Source organism: Micropterus salmoides, unplaced genomic scaffold (genome assembly GCF_014851395.1).
Source record: "Micropterus salmoides isolate LMB-PRFRI ecotype aquatic unplaced genomic scaffold, ASM1485139v1 Ms_hic_scaffold_2, whole genome shotgun sequence".
NCBI classification, from domain to species: domain Eukaryota; kingdom Metazoa; phylum Chordata; class Actinopteri; order Centrarchiformes; family Centrarchidae; genus Micropterus; species Micropterus salmoides.
Genome location: NW_024041150.1, coordinates 2,940,506 through 2,960,149, shown reverse-complemented (window position 1 = coordinate 2,960,149; position 19,644 = coordinate 2,940,506). Strand labels below are relative to the sequence as shown.

Below are 19,644 nucleotides of genomic sequence, written 5' to 3'. Positions count from 1 at the left end.
CTTACAAATCTTAACTGGTAAATTTACAAATTGACATTAACTGATTAGTAGGGAAGTGACGAGACACTTAACCCACTAGACGAGACGAGATTTTAACACTATGTTTAAGAAATCTTTAATGCTGAATTATTTGAAAATTTTGAGCATTAAACACTTTATTTCCTGCATTCTGATGAATTCTTCTGCACCAATTTATGGTGATTTTTTAAAATGTTTTTATATAAAGAGAAACACAAAATTCAGGAGGCAGGTGACAATTAAAAATCTATAGCCTAACTGTAACAGAATATAAGTCATTGCAGCTCTCAGTCATTCTGTGTTACGTTCTCCTGTAGATGTAATATCATCCCTGCTGAGTCATGATTTAGTCTTCCCTCCTCTTTGTGGCTTTGTTTGGGGAAGTAACCCGCTTAAATGTGACTGTGGCACCTTTTCACCTCAATGATAAATTATTAAATTTAAATTTGGTAATAAACTCCTGGACTTTAATAGCTCCTGTGTTTCAGCAGATTTTCTGCTCATGGTCAAAACTTTCTGCACATTCAGAATCTCTCCCACACATCTGTGGTCTCTGACATATCCTGAATAAAGTCATAATACTACCAGACTCAATGTCATCATTTAATGAGAAGCTCTATACTCTGCTGTGCATTACATTTTTGATCCGCTTCAGACTGTTTGACCGACGCAGTTTGGGACTGCATGTTGCATGTGCAACCGAAAGTAAATGAAACACTTTTAATCAGGCAGAAATCTCACCACAAATCCACACACATTAACTTCCAGTGCAAACAGAGCAGGCTGCGCTTCAGTTTTTAGATGTTTATGTTGCAAAACTATCAGCGACGTTACCACTCATCACAGCTGTCCAGACCACTGACAATATATAAAAAGGTCTGAACTCACAGCGCAAGCGGGTTCAGCTGATTACTATCACAGCGTATGCCGGGATCAATCAGCTGGGCGGAGTTCATTCGCTCCGTGAATACAGTTGAAAAAAGTCATTTAAAGAAAATTTAACCAACATTTTGATCAAAAAACAACATATACAACATACAATTTATCTAATATTAATATGTTAATGTAAATAATAACATAATAATACGGATTCACAACAGAGCAAGATTGTATTATATGTGGAAATTGCACCATTTCACTAAATGTTTGTCTCCTTGACATAAACGCTATTTTAGGTTTATGTTTAGGTTTAAGAACTGTAGAAGAAAAGCTTTGCACTCTGCAGCTAGCTGGTTAACTTCAAGCAAAGTTATGTGTTTCCAGCCAAATACAGCAGGAGAGTCTTAGACTGTGTTCAGAGCAACATTTTAAATAGAAAATTAATAAAACATTTCTCAGTCTCCTATTGTTTCTAAATGTTCATGTACCTGCATGATTCTTGCAATTTCTGGATTGTATACACATAGTTGAAATGCACTTATTAACTAAATAAATGTAATGTAATGTAATTATCCCTGTGTGAAAAAATGCAGCAACGCCTTCATTTCAATGAGTCCTGCAAACAAACACTGACATTTCTGGTAGATTACTTTGTACAAGGAACGTTGTAACTCTTCTGTTTTCCTTGCATTATGGAAGATAAAATGATTATCACTATGATAACTTTCCAGAGTTGTAATATCCTGTTCCATATATGGAACAGGATATTACAACTACTACAGTAGTGTAAACTGCTGATAAGAAGCCTACAAACTCATGGATCTGTTACTCAGAGTGGCCTTTTTTCCATCGTCGATAGTCTCAGGGAATTTGCACAGCTAAAGTACAATATCAACAAATGTTGGTTCTGAATTGTCACCTGCTGTAATCCAGCAAATGTAAAGAGCAGAGATGCAGAAAATGAGAGTAAACACTTGTTCGGAAGAAATTCTTTGAAGTGATACAGATGCTGATGTTTAGTTACCTGTCCTGTTGCACAGTAATTAGGTGAAGAGTAACAGTACAAACAAAGAAACACCAGAAGGAACCGTCAAGAAAACACAGTCCCGCTTGGGTTGTTAACTAGTTAGATGGGTGAAAACTGGAGGGTCACGGATTTAAAATGTATAGAGTCTCATTCATGGCAACGCTCCACTGTATCAAACATAGAGTAGGAAGTTGTCAAACCTTCTTGACAAGTCTGTTTTTAATGTTTGAGTTGTATCTGCACTTCGCATCAGACCACACAATGTACACAGGTTAATGAAAGCAGCTGCATGTTTATCAGTCGAGGTGAAGGACAGCCTTGGGGAGTCGAGACCTGCTTCGAGTCAAGGTAGTCTGAATATTCTGTTTGTTCGTGTCATTTATTTTGTTGTTTCGATGGTATCCATAGCAACAAGGTCATCAGGTGCCCCAGGAAAGGAGGTGTCAGTGGACATGTTGAGGCACCGTCAAGGATTTTTACTCCTCTATATCTCTGACTGAGGTTTATTCAAAGATTCAATCATTACCGTCACATGTTGTCAACCGAAGCTTAATGAGCTTCATTTTAACCTAATCACACTGAGACACATTCCTCTGAGACACACACACACACACACACACACACACAGAGCTGTCCCAAAGTTTTTACAGTATCACATGAGCCTTAGTCAAGCTGGAGTCATGTGGCTGCATGTATCCTAAAAGAGACCTACAGCTACAGACTCACTGACACACGATAGATAAACACAGCGAGGAAGAAATCTAAGGAAGATTATAGAAAGGACGAGATGCATTGAATGCAGGAGTTATCTTTAATCTTTAGTGCAAGCCACTTATGGATGGAATCTGCTCACATGAGTTGTTCTTGGACGTAGGCCAAATAAGTGAACATGCAGTTTCTGTTTTGACCAGAGCATTTGAACTGTTTTGTTTCTGGGTATGAAAAAGTGTCAAGTAATGAAATGTGGTATGTAATGCTTAGTAATATTTGTGATCTTACTTACTTTAAAATGAAATCTAAATGTAGCCAATGTAGGCCTCTTTTATTTAAGCAAAGTTCTTGCATGGCTGCTTGTATTTAGATGGCATTTAACAGTTTAAAACTAACCAGCCGTACCTTTATTATAACCTAATGGATGCCTAACTGAATAGTGTGTACTGCACATGGACCACACTCGCTATTCCTACTTTTGTCTCATTTTCTAATTTCTAAATCCTCACATTTAAGAAGCTGAAATCTGATCATCGTCTTCAAACATGACTGAAACAACGAATCAATAAAAACATTTTTGGATGACCAGGACAGAATTAAGTGTACTCACCAAATTAGTTACAAGAAAGTTTTTAGTTACCAGCAAGTAATTGCAGATTTTTGCCATTGAAATCACCGGGGCTCTGTAGTTCAGATATCTTCTTTAGTTACTATTTGAATAGTAACTATTTCATTTGCTAGTATCTATTTTAGAAACTAGAACCTATTCATTAGTTACTGGTAACAATTCCAAAAGATAGTTGCAACAATAAAATTCTTACTAGTAAATTGTCTTTGGTTACTAGTCATTCATTAATAACTAATTAAATGGCTTGTTGATAGTTACATTTATTAGTGAAATAGCTACTAGTAACTAAAATATATATATATATAATAGTTACAACTTGCCATACCATCCAATACTTCTGTATATCAATCCATTAGTAATTATCATATAAGGATGTTCATCTGATGTGTGTGCTGCATGCAGTCTGTTTTTAAATGTGTAATAAATGTAAACGTTGTGAGTGTGTGAGTATGTAGAATGACTGGGTGTTTTCTCCTCTCTCATCCTGTTTGTGAGGAAATGGAGACGTCTCCCTACTAAGTTTAATTCTGCCCTGTGGAGCTCACCGGAGATTTATTTTACAGACATTCCACAGACGCTCGACCTCTACATTTCAAACTATGATTTATAAACTTCATTAGACTTCAGTATTTATACCTCCATGCTGTATATCAATACTCAAATGTGCTGATTTCTTCTTTTATTCCTTTGCTGAGCCCCAAAGTTAAAGTCCCTGGCTCTAAGTCAAGTCAGTAAGTGTCACACACGGAGTCCATGCTACTCTGCACCCTGAGGTCATCAAATGCAAATGGTTCCCCAAAAGTAAGCAGATGAGGTAACTATCATCACTTACAGTCTTTGACCCTGATTGCTGGTCTGACAAACAATTGGATGGATGAACAATGGATTTCCACACAGAACAAGACTGCACATGGATTAAGAGATCTACTGCAGATAAATCAATACACGTTACGACGTGTTAGCTAATCAGCCAAAGTAAAGGATGACAGTAGAAATCCAAACCTTTCCCACAATTTGATTGATGTGGGACTTCTTTATGTGCACTTACACTGAGTTTAGACTACACAAGCTCATTTATTACATCTACAGAACACGTGTTTTTTTTGTTTTTTTTTCAATTTTTGGTTTGGTTTCACGATACTTCAAAAAAACACTGTCAAATGTGTCAAGGAACAAGTGAATTTTAGTGTTTAATGCAAATGACACAGATTACTGCTTACTTTTAATGATTTACCTCAGCCTGAAACAACAACTACTCTAAATTTCCTTCCACCCGTTTACAACAGAGCACAAAAACAGAGATGCAATCAGCACAAAAAGAACAGGAAGTGATGAGAGACAAAGCAAAAGCACCAGGGATCTCCCTTTACAAATTAAAGAAAGGGAGAGACTCACAAAAATGATTCCTGATATCTTACAGAATCACATCTCCAATAAAACAACAATAATGAGAAATACAATAGTATTTCTTATCTCATTTCTATTGCTGCGACACGCTTGAGCTAAGTGGTGCTGACAGAGCAGCAGAAGAAGCAGTAAAGCTTTCGTCGCCACCATCTCATTTCTTCATCTTGCATTCCTTACATATCTGTGTTACTACGTTACACTGTACTGTGATATAAGTGACAAACTGTGCACAGACAGGACAGCAGATAAATGGATGATAACAGAAACTACAGGGGGCACCTGGGGAGCCATCGCTCTCTCCCTCTTCCCTTCTTTCTCTGGGAAGTAAACTTGGACAGTGAAAACAGGAAGTAGGGCCTACCGTGTGACTCAAACACACTGCCGCTAATATTAGACTCGAACTCACACATACACACACACACTCGGCCCTGCCCCCGTTTCCTTCAGTCCACAGAGAGGACACCCCTCTACTACAGCCTTCAGGGAAACAGGGTCAAGAAGAAAACAGGCCTGAGCTCTTCCTCCATTCTGTCTGTATGAGAGTTTACAGAGGCTCCGGAAACCAAACTCGACTGAAATGTAAACGTTGAAGTGCCTTTGAGCAAGACCACAAACCATAACCAAGTCCAGAATCAACACGCAGGACAGTGGTGAGAGTCATTTCAGATCTTTAACTTAAGCTAAAGTAGAAATACCACAGTGTACTTCAACTTACCAGCAAGGTGTACTTCTACATATTAGCATTGTTTGATCATTACTGATGTATTCAAATGTCAACAATTTAAATGTTGTTAAACTACAATAACTTTACAATCTTTTGGTATGTTAAAATCTGAATCTGCAAAATTACTAATAACTTTACTTGTCGAATAAAAGTCGTGGAATATAAACTACAATATTTTCCTCAAGAAATGTATTGACGTAAAAAGTAGAAGACATCGCAATACTCAACTAACCAACAAGTACCTTAATATTTTACTTAATTATAGAACTTCAGTAAAAGTACTGAGTTGCTTTTGCACCACTAGTAAGAGTTCACTGTAGATTAGGAAACCAAACTAGAGTAGGCATGAAGGATTTGAGAAAAAAATTTAATTTGATTGTTCTGATCAACACTGCTTTTGTGTTTAGTACAATTATTGTCCATAAAATATAAACAAGGAAGGCAAAGCTTGATGATTTTTACAAAATCTTCCTAAAGCTACTTAAGGAGGAAAAAGGGGAAATGTTGCGGTAGCAGTGGGAAATCTGAATGAAATCCTTTATCATAGTATTTTCCTGCTCATTCTTTTGCAACAATGACCACAGTACACCCACATATAACAAAGGGTTAGCTACTTGGTATAAACTTCTTATTCCGCTGTTGTACAACCAGAGTCCATAGCATTTTGGTATTTTATGTATTTTGGTCTTGTATATATGTCTGTCCTCTGTCTATGTCTTGCTGCGGAACCAATTGCCCTACGGGGGCAAATAAAGTTTAAAAATGAATAAGAATATATATAGAAACGTTACCTTTCAACCCTACTAAGGGGTTAACCATTTAATTTACATATAATAAAAATTGTAGCTCCTGCTGTTTAAAACTTGTTCAAGTTTTTTTATAATGGTGTTCGTATTGATCATGCAGCCCCAACAGAAAATGTCCTGTTAACGTGTCTTATAGCAAGACAGGGAACAAATACCAGGTTCAGAAACAGTGCAAAAAGCTGCTCTTGTGCTTTGACCTTTCTGGTGCATAAATGTCTCTGCACAAGAACAAATGCTTAATTACAATCTGCAGTGAGACAGGGGAGTACTCTACATTCTTCAGATGACTGCAGTACAGTAACTGCTACAGTGATGGGGGGGGGGGTATTAACATGAAACATGTTGAGTGTCACACTTTTTAACTCATAATTGAAGGCTGAAATTGTTTTTCTACATCCCACGTCAGCTCCAGCTGCTGAACCACCACGATCGTTGACACTTGTACCCGCAGGACAACCACACTGTAATCTGGCTTTGTCACAGTTGCGACACCACACTAACAGTGTTACAACCACAGCTGGTAACACTAACGCTGGCAAAGAGACCACTGGCACTGAAGACTGGGGATGTGTTCAATTCAGCTGTTTGTTTAGTCTATCATTATTATAAAAAATGTCTGACTTATAATTGTGAGATGAAAAATTGAACATGCCAATCACCAGCTCACAGAGCCCGAAGTCATAATTTCAAATTGTTTGGTTTGTCCAAACAAGAGCCCCAAATACATTCAACTTCCAATTGACATAGAAAAGCAGCAAATCCTCACATTCAAAAAGCTGGAACCGGTAAATGTTTGCCATTTTACTTTGAAAAATGATTGACTGATAATTAAATATGTTGTTGATTATTAAAATGAGTAACTTTGATGATGAATGTGACAATGTGCGCCAAACTTCTCTCCTTGAGGCACAGTTTGTGTTGGATTTAATGCAATTTCTATACTCCATATCGCTGAACATCTCAATGCGTTTGCTTTGCTGACAGAAAATCTGTTGTTGCTGAGGAGAATGTCCCGAGAAAATGAACAAAGCTAGGAGACTAACGGCATATTTAAAGGACCATCAGACAAGCCTATGCGCTGCATTAAAAGATTGCGCATTAAACGACTGGCTCACATCTGTTCTACCTGTGCCACCAAGCAAAAAGAGGAAAACAGACATGATTTTTTATTGCAATACCTGTAAAGTATACATGCTGTCTGCAAAATTGAGGCCTCACCAGACCTTGGTAGTAGAAAAATAACACAAAACATATCTATACTTTATACAAATCCACTTTATCAGCTGCTGCCTGAATCCATCCGGTGACTTAGAATAAATGTTAACATGGTACAACCTCTACAAAGAGTGCTCAAATCACACTTATAACATCATCAATACTGACATCGGAGAGGGAGGGAAGGACAGTGGGAGAAAGTTCAGATGGAGAGAGATACTGTACAACAGAGAGAGAGACAGACGAACAAGTGGTTACATATCAGGGTATCTATGCTCGTGCATTGTTTGCATCACTGTTTGATTACACCTCTTTGAAAAACAATCAATTATGTAAAGTATCTCTTTCGACCCGAGTGTGACAACGTGGGATGTGTGTTGAGAGGGAAGTACTTGTGTGCAGGCCACTTAGTCTGGTGAACTTTTATTGAAATCAGCTATGAGAAGAGCTGTGACTGAAATATCACTGAACACAACAAATGGTCTCCATTCTTGTCAGCTTCTTCCCCTTCCTCTATTTCTCCGGTAGGTTGTCAGGTTGATGGGGGTTGATGTGAAAAGACAATATGAGCATGAGGCACAGACAGAGGAGAAGGGAGGCTTTTACATTTGCGACTGTCATGGTTTTAAAGGATGGAATTTACATGTTGTCACATCAATGCAACCCACACCAAGTTTCAGGTTTCTCTCTCAATCACACACCCACTCATATCCTGCAACACAATTACAGTATCGTCACACGAGTTCACCTGACATTGATTCCTGGTTTACCTGTGTTAAAATGTAAGAGATTTAAATTTAAGCCCAGACCTCCCTGGAGTAGTCCTCCTGACCTGCTAAACTGATCTTAGCTGTGTGCTAGCTTGGATAATATAATTATATATAAACATTAATGCAGACATAATGTTCACTGATGGATTTTCCAACAAAAAAAAAAAATTAATCAGGCAACTTTTAACCGTAAAACCCATAAATTGTCACACCATACTGAAATATATACTGTTCATCATGTTTGCAAAATTACTAGATTTGATGTAAAGTATGGGCTTAAACTTGCAAAATTATTGGTATAGTCCTTTACAGTGCAAATGTCATATGCATCAAGGCTGTATGAGTGATTCTATTAAAACTGCAATTTCAAGACATACTGTTGTTCACACTTTCATACCTTCGACGCCTGCCTTTATGCAAGAAAAAAAAGAACATGCTTCTGAACAAATTGAGTAGAACTTCAACGTTTTATTAAAACGATACTGTAAAATCATCATGATGAAATCAAACTCTGCTGCCTCACGCGCTAGCTTACTGTAACTAACCCCGCTCATCCCCCTCACCCAACACCCTCTCTGTCTTCTTCCTGCCTCTCCCCTCACTCACTGCCTGTTGTGTAGTAAAATCACTTGTTTTTTCCACTCCTGCTTGACAAGTTCTAACAAGGTGCCTGCCTACACGTTAAATCACTGTTCAGAAGAGAGCAGAAATTCCTGAAAGCCTGAAATCCTATTTTATCTCAATTTAGAGTAGGAATTTAGCTATTACAGAACAGAATTCGTGAATGAAGAATTTCCCAAGTTAGGAATCATTTAGTTAGGATCGCAGAGACTGTCCTACATTCAGAATAACTGCCAAGAATTTCAGCTGCGTTGTTGTTATGTCTGTATGGCAATTACAATGAACTGGGAAGAAAACTACTGAACCGCCCTTCAGGCCGCAAATGTTTGCTCCTCCCAAGTGTGATCACTGTCCCACCTGGTGATGGAAATCATCCCAGTGTGTCCATTTTTTATTGTTTTGTCAGCTCAGTAACTGGTGGAAATGGAGGAAGCCAATGAAACCACAGATGCTGTCGTTTCGGCAAGTCCACTTTGAACTTCCGAAGCACTTTGCACAGTCATTACACAAACATTTTTATACTGCATATTGCTTTTCTTCATGCCCGCTTGAAAAATTAGGTCAAGTTTCTGAGATGAGGCTTCACTATTTTGTGTGTGTTTGTGTGTGCGTGTGACTGGCTTGGCCGGTATCATTTTCTGCTGACAACCGGGCCGTGTAGAGACTTGCAGGAGAACAGTGACATTAAGATTTTTAGTCCATGAGACTCACTCTGGGTTGTTTTTTTAAAATTACCGTGTACTTACAACTTAGGCTTAAGGTTTCTGTTCACACACTCCTCTTATCTGAATATCTCCAACAAATACCAAGTGATTTCTAAGCTAGTGTTGATACTACCTGTAGATCTGGTGACAACAGATCCGTGCCACCTAAACTTTTTGTAGCCGCAAGTTTTGCATCATGAGAAAATGTTGAAATAGCCCCGACTCTAGCATGCACCGTTGCTGTTGCTTCACCACTATGTCTATGTTCTCTATGAATGCAGAGTTTGTCTGTGCTAAAAAAATACTTACAATTTTTTTTTTTTAAACATGCAACGATCAAAGGAAAGAGGGAAGTGTTATTAGATGAGAACAGGGAGCTGGTGAAGAATTCAGGTGCAAACAGTTTTTGTTAATTTTATGCTTTCCTTTCAAGTTGAATGAAGTTAATGACAGACAAAAGAGTGCCAAATTTAATGCTATCGAGGCTTATAGAATGAAATGTGATACAATAACAAGTGGGAAGGCATCTGTTCCTGGAAGACTTGTTTTGGTGTCACAGGCAGATGAGCAGAGAAATACCGCGCACAGCTCACCTGAAAAAGTTCCAAAAATAATCTTTGAGCTGAGTCACCTGTACTATTCTTATTTTACATACTGAAATGTCAGGATTCTTTATTTAGATGTTGTTATTTCCATTTTGTCCCTTTGACATCACAGCACTGTATACTGCAGCATTGCCATATAGCACTGGAGAAAATAATCTACATCTATTATTTGTGTTCTTGTCACTTTGTACAGAACATGATCATCATTCTCCTAAACAGATGACATATCCCTCTCTCATATTTGTATGGGAACTCACCAGATGCAAATCTGCCAACCTAGCTTGCGTCCAAAAATAACACATAAATCAAGCTTTGTATCCAGGAGCACTGTTTTACAAATTGGTTATAGGCCAAGTGATTCTCCATCAACCTAATGGTAAAATTTAGTTATGATCTAATATTCCATTCACAATATCATCATAGATATATCATCTTTTTACAGTGAGATGTTCTCATTTTGAAAATGAACAACATCCTAAATCCTGACCTGACTGAACAGAAGATTAACATCTAAGAGAAATTAGGTTTATATTTGGGAAGAATAACTTTACTAAAACATTTATTTGTTGACTCTGGACCAACCAGAGTTAGAAACATTTCTAAGCATATCCCAAAATCCAGTGAACCTTTGCTAAAGCATGGTTAAGAATACAGCCGCGTGCGGGAATGATTGGAATCACAACGCAACATTTGACATTTTCAGAGGGGACCAGACGCAGACGACTTCAGAGATTAAAGTGATGAAAGACTTTGGACTTTTAGATAATTGGGGAAACGCAAATTGATTTTTGAAGCATCACCTTGAGACCAGAGAGTGTCATTATATGTACCTGACTACTGGGTAAAATGTTCAAACCACCTGCTACATTTTGTGTTTCCAAAATTTAAAGTTTAAGCTGCATAAACTATTTTTAGCAGATAAAAATAAGAAGAAAGTGTCACAGAATACAAATGAAATAGAGACCTTAGATTCACAAGGATCTGAACAACTTGAATATCAGCAAGTCTGACTCGGTCACCTGGGGATTTGACCCCTGGATCTGCAGATCTCCAGAGTAGGTGACTCATTGACTGAGCTACTGGTGAGAGGCTGTTTCTACAGACCTTCTCACAAGTTGAGGTAGTGACGTCACATGTGCCAGAGCCGGATAGTTTTGTCAGTTTAAACTTAAAACGCTTACAGTCAACAGTCAAGATGTTGGTGAGAAAATTCTGAAAAAAAATCACACATCATTCTGCTGATTTTGGGTGTGTTGTCGATTATTTTGGTGGCATTTGATCCTAAACTGAACTGTGTTTCCTCCCCTGTGTGCTCTCTCTCCCTCCTGAGTCCAGCCAACGACCCGCACCTGCACCTCATCAGCCACCTCGTCAGCCTGCCACACCTGCCAGTAGTGAACCTCATCCCTGCCTGTATTTCAACCCTGGTTCTCCACACCATTCTTGCTTGATCGTCGTTGCTCCTTACCCGGTTCACTCACTCTCGTCCTCCGGCCCTCTCCTCTTCGGACTTCCCCCACGGCGTCCTCCCTGTTCTCCCTCACCTCTTCGCTTCCTCAGCCCCAGTGTTCCCCCGGCCCTCTGGTCCCAGTCTCCTCGGTTCCCCGTGCCTGTGTTTCCCCGGCATCCACCTCTCCCTCGACTCCAGTCCCTCACCCCCTTTTTCTCAATAAAACCTGTCAAAGCTGAACGTTGCATTTGGGTCCACCCTGTCCCCACACCACCCGTAACGCTGTACAAGTTCCAGCAAGATACTGAATATCACTGCAGGCTGACCGTTTGACCGATCTGAAAACCCTTTGAAACGCTTGATACCGGCCATCTGGCGAACGACTGTCGAGTTTGGTAGCGTTTGAAGAAAGACTTGTGGAGATATAGATGTTAATTGATTGAGCATATTCTAAAAAAAAGTGACTGACTTCTGAATTGACCATAGGTTGCAGTGAGGCAAACGTGCTGAAACAATTTCAGCTCTCTAGGACATACAGATGATTTTCTTAGATTTTTTTGAATTTAGGAATGAGAAATGTCAAGAAATTTACATTTCTTGTAATAAGCCACGCCCACTTTGAACAATCATTACCAAATTTTATACATTTGCTGAGTAGTGACCCGAGATCATACAAACCGAATTTCGTACAAATCCATCCAGCGAATTACGAGGTATAAACTTTTTGAAAGTGTAGCGCCACCTAATGGAAGAATATCCCAGGACTGCTCAGCGAAGCTCGGGCCGAGCATCTGAGCAGACGTATCAAGTTTAATAGCTTAAGCCAATTTTGATTTATGGGCATTTATGTAAAATTGTATGTAAAGACACAAAAGTAAAAATTTATGAAAAAACTAAAACAAATTGACGTATCAAAATTCTTTTGATAACTTTTGATCAACAACGTCCGTAGATGATCCTGCCAAAGTTTCAGGTCGATTGGCGAAACTGTCTGGGACGAGTTCACAAAAATAGGTTTTAGAGAAAAGTGATAAAAAGTTGAAATTTTTAGAGCAGAAGACCACAGGAGCAAAGATGAAGATGAATCCAGAGATTAAAATACTGAAAAAAGTTTGACTCTAAACAAAGCCGTTTTCGAGATAATTGCATAAACACAAAGGTGATTGTTATAGCGCCACCATGAGGTCTATGAAGGCCTTTTTTTTTTTTGCCTGAGTAGTGGGTGGAATTTGCAACCTATGTGCCAATTTTGGTGAGTTTTCGTCCAGCAGTTTTTTCTGCCCAAACAATTTTAACTGAGAAAAAGAAGAAGAATCAGAACAAAACCAATAGGGCTCCAGCAGCTTCTTTGCTTGGATCCCTAATGATAAAAGGAAGAAACAGCGGCCAGACTCCATAGGCTGGATCTATCCTGAGCTGTGTGCACTTCTCGCTCATGTTTTCCTATTTCCCTTAATCTCCTTTAACACATCTAATGGAAAGTTAGGTCAAAACTGTGAGACGCAAAGCCAACTGTCCTTGATATCAGCATCAAAACTAGATATATCTGTGTCATAACAACACAACGCTGGGTTTTGTGCCTGCAGAATGAATTATACAGCACAACTGGGTAGCTAAGAAGTTGTATTTTTTGGAGAGTAAAACAGCACAGTAAACAACTATAAAAGTTGTCAGGCTTCATAATGACATGCAAGTATGTTGCTGAGAGCGGCACTCTGTCGCAGGCCAAATACTGTAGAGTGAACTACCTCTGCACTCATCCTTGTTTAACTGGTGCAGCAAAATAAGTCGCCCTGATGTCCGAATAGATGCAAAGTGGCTTGAACTGAAATATTAAAAACCTCATATTAAAGTTCTTATATTCATTCATGTCAAATTCAAAACTATAATTGCTGTTTTGGCAATACCTTCATCAGTGTGCAGACATCAAAATCTCAGTCAAGACGGAGGTAAGGACTGTCAACCTGAAGGCCATTATCGTACATGGCACTTTCCTTTCGTGCTCAGATTCAAGGCTCTGGGCCTCCGTGGCAGCACAGAAGATGGTTTTATATGATACATGTTCATGTATTCTTTATGTTGATACGCTAACATGTCCCTTCCTAATCTGTAGTGAACACAGCGGATACTTTTTCAGATTCATAAAGACAGTTGAATGTGTCTATGAATGATGACAGCATTTTCAAACATAGTGTTAACTGTCTTTTTGCTGCTGAATGATTACTTACTTATACTTCTTATAAGTCATGTTATGAAAACATTTAAGCACATTCATTTTAGCTGGTACGCTATCTATCTCGCTAGTGACTGACCCTGATCCAAGGCACTCAGTTCTGAAAGCTCTATCAATTATTTCCTCTCAGATTGCCTCTCTGTCCTGACCTGTTACCATCACATTAACACATCAAACCTCTGAACTCATGATGAGCCACAGTCACAAGATAAGGTAAAAAAAAAAAAGAGCTAAATGTTAGCTTAGTGCTTAGCTAAACTTTAAATCTGTTTCCAAATTTGTACAGCTTCAGCCCACCAGTGGCAGCGCGGAGCGGTAAGAGTGAGAAAGGAGTGCGAAATCTTAGATTTTTACAGTACATGGTTTGTCTATATACTATGTGACTATGTCATCCCGTCTCCCGTTGTGTTACTTTACACCAGACTTATTTGTCACAAAGAAGATTCCGATTCATCCAGCATCTTGGTCCCTTATGCTGGCCGCACACTAGAGGATAACTGGGAGGATTTTGGGTCCAATTCGCCCCTCCCAACAGCCGAAGCTGGTCGTAACAGATTCTCGCAGACAATAAGAGCGAGCTGACTGGAAAGTGTCACGAACGTGTTGTGTATTTGCTATTAAACATTTGGTTAATTCTGTCATTATGTCTGTCGTATCCCAAGATTTGATTTGAAGATTTGAAAATCCTCTAGTGTGCTCCCAGCATTAGATTTCATGAATGCTTGATTCACTGTAATGTCCAGGTGCTGAAATGTTCAGAAATGTGCTGCATCAGAGCTAGATGCATACAGTACACTGTGTTGTGGGATAGGTTTGAGGCTTTGGAGAAAAACTAGAAGACATAAACTTTAAGAGCTTCAGCAACTGCTCTGCTTGCTTTGGACGAAATCCCATTCCATGAGACTTTTCTCAGTAACTTACATTATCATATTAATCACTGGGAAACTAAACTGTTTAGTTTCCTCAAGGTGATGTGAAGTTTTATTCTTCTATTAGTTATTCTTTGTCTGAGGTGACATAATTCATGATGCAAGTCAAGACATGTCCAACCTAGAATGCACATTGGCACGCCTTGCTCCTTCAAATAGAAGGTGAAAAGCTCTGTGGAGACAGACCCTTGACTTTAAATCAGTTAGAGCCCTTTAAAAAATCCAGGTAATTACTAAAGAATTAACTGTTTTGTCTAGGAAGTTTGGCAGGTGTCAACTCGACACACTACCTGTTTTTCACAAAAGCTAGAAGAAAACTTCACCAGGCTTTGATATAGTATGCTAATACAGTTACAGATATAACAAGCATAAATGATATTAAACCTCATCATCAGTGGCTACTAAGAGTCACTTTCAACTTCTAACACCTTTGGTCAAGAACTGAGTCTTTTACTTTCAAACCCTGAAACATCACACAGCTCCAACAGCCTTGATTGTCTCTGGCCTTTACACGTCTCCCAATGTCTTGAAAAATCTCCGAAACACGGTTGGAGCTGGACTTTCTTTCCTCAAGCTGTCCTCCTCCTGTTTCATCATCTTCCCCTCTTTCATCTTGACCTCTCTCTCTTGCCCTCTCTCTCTCTCTCTCTCTCTTGCCCTCTCTCTCTCTCCCTGTTGCTAATGGACCTGATGGCCTCATCAATAATACACCCAAACATGCGTCTGCTTCAGCTGCGTCAGACAACAATGAACAGCTTCTTCATGCTGCTGTGTGTGCGTTTCTGTGTGTGTCACGCGTGCGGCCTAACCACATCCACTCTCACCTCTTTTTGTAGCTCTACTGTGGATCACTGGTTTATCTAACTAGAGCACAACAAAGGTAACAGGATCTATATTGTCTGTGTGTGTGTGTGTGTGTGTGTGTGTGTGTGTGTGTGTGCAGTGACTCATGTTGTGCATGTTGCAGGACAACGATGTTTGCTTTGCAGAAACCATGTATGTGCAAATATTAGGCTTTGTCCACGCCTAAAAGTCAATTTCAGGAATCGAACCAATACGAGGATGATGCATTGTTTAAGGCAAAAACTCAAACGGTCCAGAAATTGTAAACAAACGCCATGTGGTGTAGATGTTAGTCATAAGGTCAGCGTTGGGAAGTGAGTGGGCCACAACTGCAAACCCCGGCAACTTTGGTTTTCTTGAACTTTTGCTTGTATGTAGCATGTAGGGATATGCATTAATTCATTCATTCATATGGATTCTGTAAACATAAGATGCTTTTATGATAGGCCTTTATAGCCATTTGCATGGGCCAACTTTTTTTGCATGTTTGCAATCGATGCCCACTTACTTCACTGGTCCACTTTTGACAAATGCAAACAAGTCGTATATGATATGATCCATGATAAGACCGTATGATGCAGAGTTTCTTCCTCGAAATGCCTGCATTATTAAATTTTTAATACATGAGGCGTTCATCTGCGCTGTCCTCTAAAGTCTGCTGACCAACACCAAGTAGAAAAAAAGATTTGGAGAGGTTTGTTGTCTTTTTACCCACTGACTGTATGACCAATCATCGAACAACATTTCCACCATTTGAGTTTTGCCTTTGTAAACGCAAACTGGGCCGGATGGAAAATGAATTATCCTCGCACTGGTTCCATTCATTCTTTTTAAAATACCTGTATGTTAGAGTGTGATGAAAGACAAAAAACAACCAAGGTTGGAGACACTCTTATACTCACAACTGCCCACAGACCAATGTGATGGAGCCGTATCGCGTCTCTTGAGTTCATTGTTTTGGTTTCACAACATGCAACTGTTTTGGTTCTCTGGCTTATAGAGAACCCCAGAAACTAATTAATGGTGCTTTAAAGACGAATGTTCAACGTACTGAAGAATAAATATGAGATAATGTCAATTTGTTTATTTATGGAGTCAATGTGACATTTTAAGTCAGTATTATGAGACACTATATCGTACTTATGTCTTAGTGAGTCAAAACATTGACGTAATAGCTCATAATAATGACTTGTTTTGATCATTTCTAACATATGCATCTCTTTTTCCTCTCCCTTCCATACAGAACACATGTTCCTGCTGGTAGGCTATCTGCTTGTAGGGCTGGAACGTTCTTCAATGTATTAATTAGGTGATCTACAACAAATTAATCAACCAATTTGGTGAGTGATTCATCTTTTATTAAGATGCTAAACATTCTGTGGTCCAAGCTTCTCATATGCAAGGCTGGGTTATGTGAAACATCCCTGGGGCCCCAGACACTCAGAGGCCCCAAAAAGCATCCAGTTCTCGGGTGTCAGTTTGATTAAGTGCAGATTTGTTTTGAAATATGTGCCCACTCAAGTACAAAGTGAGCCCTGCTTTATTAGATAATCTTGTGGCCCTGCCTTATATTGTCAGAACCATAGTTTCAAGATTTTTAGTTTATATGCTGCTCAGATGTTCCCAAATAAGGGGCCCAAAAAAATGATTTATCCTGAGGTCCCTAACAGTTCATTCTGACCATGCTTAAAGAGAGTCTCTGGTAAATTTTAGATGGTATTTTCACTATTTTCTTAAATTGTATTGGTCAACAGAATTTATTGATTAATTGACAACATGGCCATAATGAAGATAATAATTTGTTGCAGCCCTAATTTGACCTTTCAAGACTTAAGGGGTTTGAAGAGAGCCTACTTTTCCCACTATGAGCCCCACTGTGTGTGCTTCAGGATGCCGCATCTCTGCCTTACCCAGTCCTCGAAGTGCTTGCTGCCGTTGTGCAGGATGTCCTCGAACTGGATGATGCAGTTGGCCACGAAGTCGTCGTAGCCGATGGGCGCGTCGTGGAAGACGGACAGCTCGATTCTGCGGCCGTCGTGGACCTCAGTGGTGAACTCATCATTCCACGCTGGGCTGTTGTTCTTCTGCTTGGTGGAGGTCTGGCCCACGCGGGAGTCGTCCACGTTCAGGGCGATGTACGTGTCCAGGAGGAAGCTCTGGGTCTTTGGACCGACGGCGTGACGCAGGGACCAAGCCGTCGGTTTGAGGTCCAGAGCCTCGCAGATCTTGATCTTCAGCTGCCCGTTGAAGATCACCATGGTGGTGACGGCGACCCCTCGATACTTGATCTGTGACTTGATTAAAGGGAAACCACCCCCACCTTTCTCCTCAACCACTCCAAAACAATTAACTCCTGCAGCGGTGTGAATAACAGCTCTGTTCAACCGGTGGTCCTCCAGGCAGATTCTTCCAGTTCAACTATGAAGACGTAGGCCAATTTATTTATTATTTTGGTCTTAATTGTTTTTTTGGTTTACACTTGTCCAATATGCTACAACCACAAACCCCCTCAAAATATAAACTGTTGCGACAGAGAAGCGAGCGTTAACCCGGGGGAGCTTAAAAGTGCACGGAAGAAACATGAACAGCCTCCAACAGCACCGAGTTAGCAGAAAACACACGAGCAAAGGCCCCAGATGTGGATCGGTCTGTCATGGTTATTACCTTCGAGGTATTAAAAAGCTCCGTTAACTGTAGCGGGGCAGCCTGGAAGCAGTAGCCTGCGTTGCATTGCACCGTGCGGTGCGTGGAAGGCTCCAGATGCCAGCTGGGAGTCTCCGCGGCGCATCGGGGATGTTCGAGCCGAACCGCTGCGACCAGACAGCGGCTGATAACAACCGCAGCAGGGGCGGAGAGGAGGGGCAGATTCAGGCGGTAGGTGAGTGGGTAAAGCGACGATTCCAGCTGCTCCTGCACGGCCTGGTTTCAGCCACTGCGGTTGATCTTAACTTCCCGTGGACATACCTCTGGCTGCCTCCCCCCCCTCGACACGGCTCTCAGTCTGCGTCTCTCTCTCTCTCTGGTGCAGGAAATGCGAAAAACACGTCAGATTTCTCGGAGTCTGGTGTGACAGACGGGGGAGTGAGTGCGACGCAACCCAGACTAGGGAGGTGTTTAGAAGCAGCGGGGCTGGGGAGATGCGAGGAGAGGAGAGGAGAGGAGGAGAGAGGAGAGGGGGGACGACGGATAAAGTGGACAAATAAAACGCTTTACATTTAGGCTTTCACTTCCTACTGTTAACAACAAACTGTTGAAAATGCAGGAAAACAGGTGTGAAGTGCGACGTGAAGCCCATTCATCCGCTCAATTAAGGCCAACTCCATAAAAGATCTTAGGGGATGAATGTGGGGATATGTGAGGCGTGCATGGAATTTCAGAGGTAACTGCATGCCATATAACTTATTAAAGAAATGGCCATAATGTGCAGCACTATGTTTGTATAGTCTACAGAAAAAATAATTTATATACAGCTAAAACCATCATTATCTCTAAATTGATTACATATAGCAAAATGCATTCAAATCACCCTCTGTTGATATATATGTATAGCCCATAGGCCTGCAGTAACCAATCACATAAGGGATCGTTGACGAGCATGAGCTAAATTTAGGAATTGATTTTGGTCTATGGATAAATTTCAGTTGTTTTACCTTTTTAATTTACTTATCCTCACATAACATCTTACAGAACAAACATTATCTTCCCTTTAGTGTGCCACCAGAATAATTCCCTGCACCTCAAAGACTGACTGATTGGAATATTTGGGATCTTTAGAAGTAATTTGATAACAAGTAACGTTGTAAGTCTTCATAGCTCATGTTTAAGCCACACCACTGTAAAATCAATGTTTTGAATAGCCTCCAGCCTCCACAATGAAAAAGTCTGCATGCAAGGGGGCAGCATGTGACATGGCAGACACAGGAGGAATCTGATTTTCTGCATTTTTCTGCAAAATTGAATTGCACAAATTCAATCCTCTGCAAGAAGATCACAGACCTCATGAGGTGATGTCAAATGCATTGTGTTCCCTTGTTACAACCTACCCCAATACCAATGTAGGTTGTAACACATGCT

At 40.1% G+C, this 19,644-nt stretch overlaps 1 protein-coding gene and 1 long non-coding RNA gene across 2 annotated transcripts in view; one reads left to right on the top strand and one right to left on the bottom strand.

The window, feature by feature from the left end:
- The window catches only part of LOC119912380 (protein kinase C epsilon type-like), an 82,186-nt gene extending 62,896 nt beyond the window's left edge, over positions 1-19,290 (bottom strand). The window contains 1 exon segment of the mRNA XM_038731557.1: positions 17,481-19,290. Coding sequence (XP_038587485.1) covers positions 17,481-17,828 — 348 coding nt within the window. The 5' untranslated portion in view covers positions 17,829-19,290.
- Positions 5,118-17,591, top strand: LOC119912381. The gene is made up of 3 exons (XR_005446143.1): positions 5,118-5,320; positions 16,814-16,910; positions 17,460-17,591. It is a non-coding gene; the product is annotated as an uncharacterized LOC119912381 (long non-coding RNA).
- Positions 19,291-19,644: the final 354 nt, after the last annotated feature.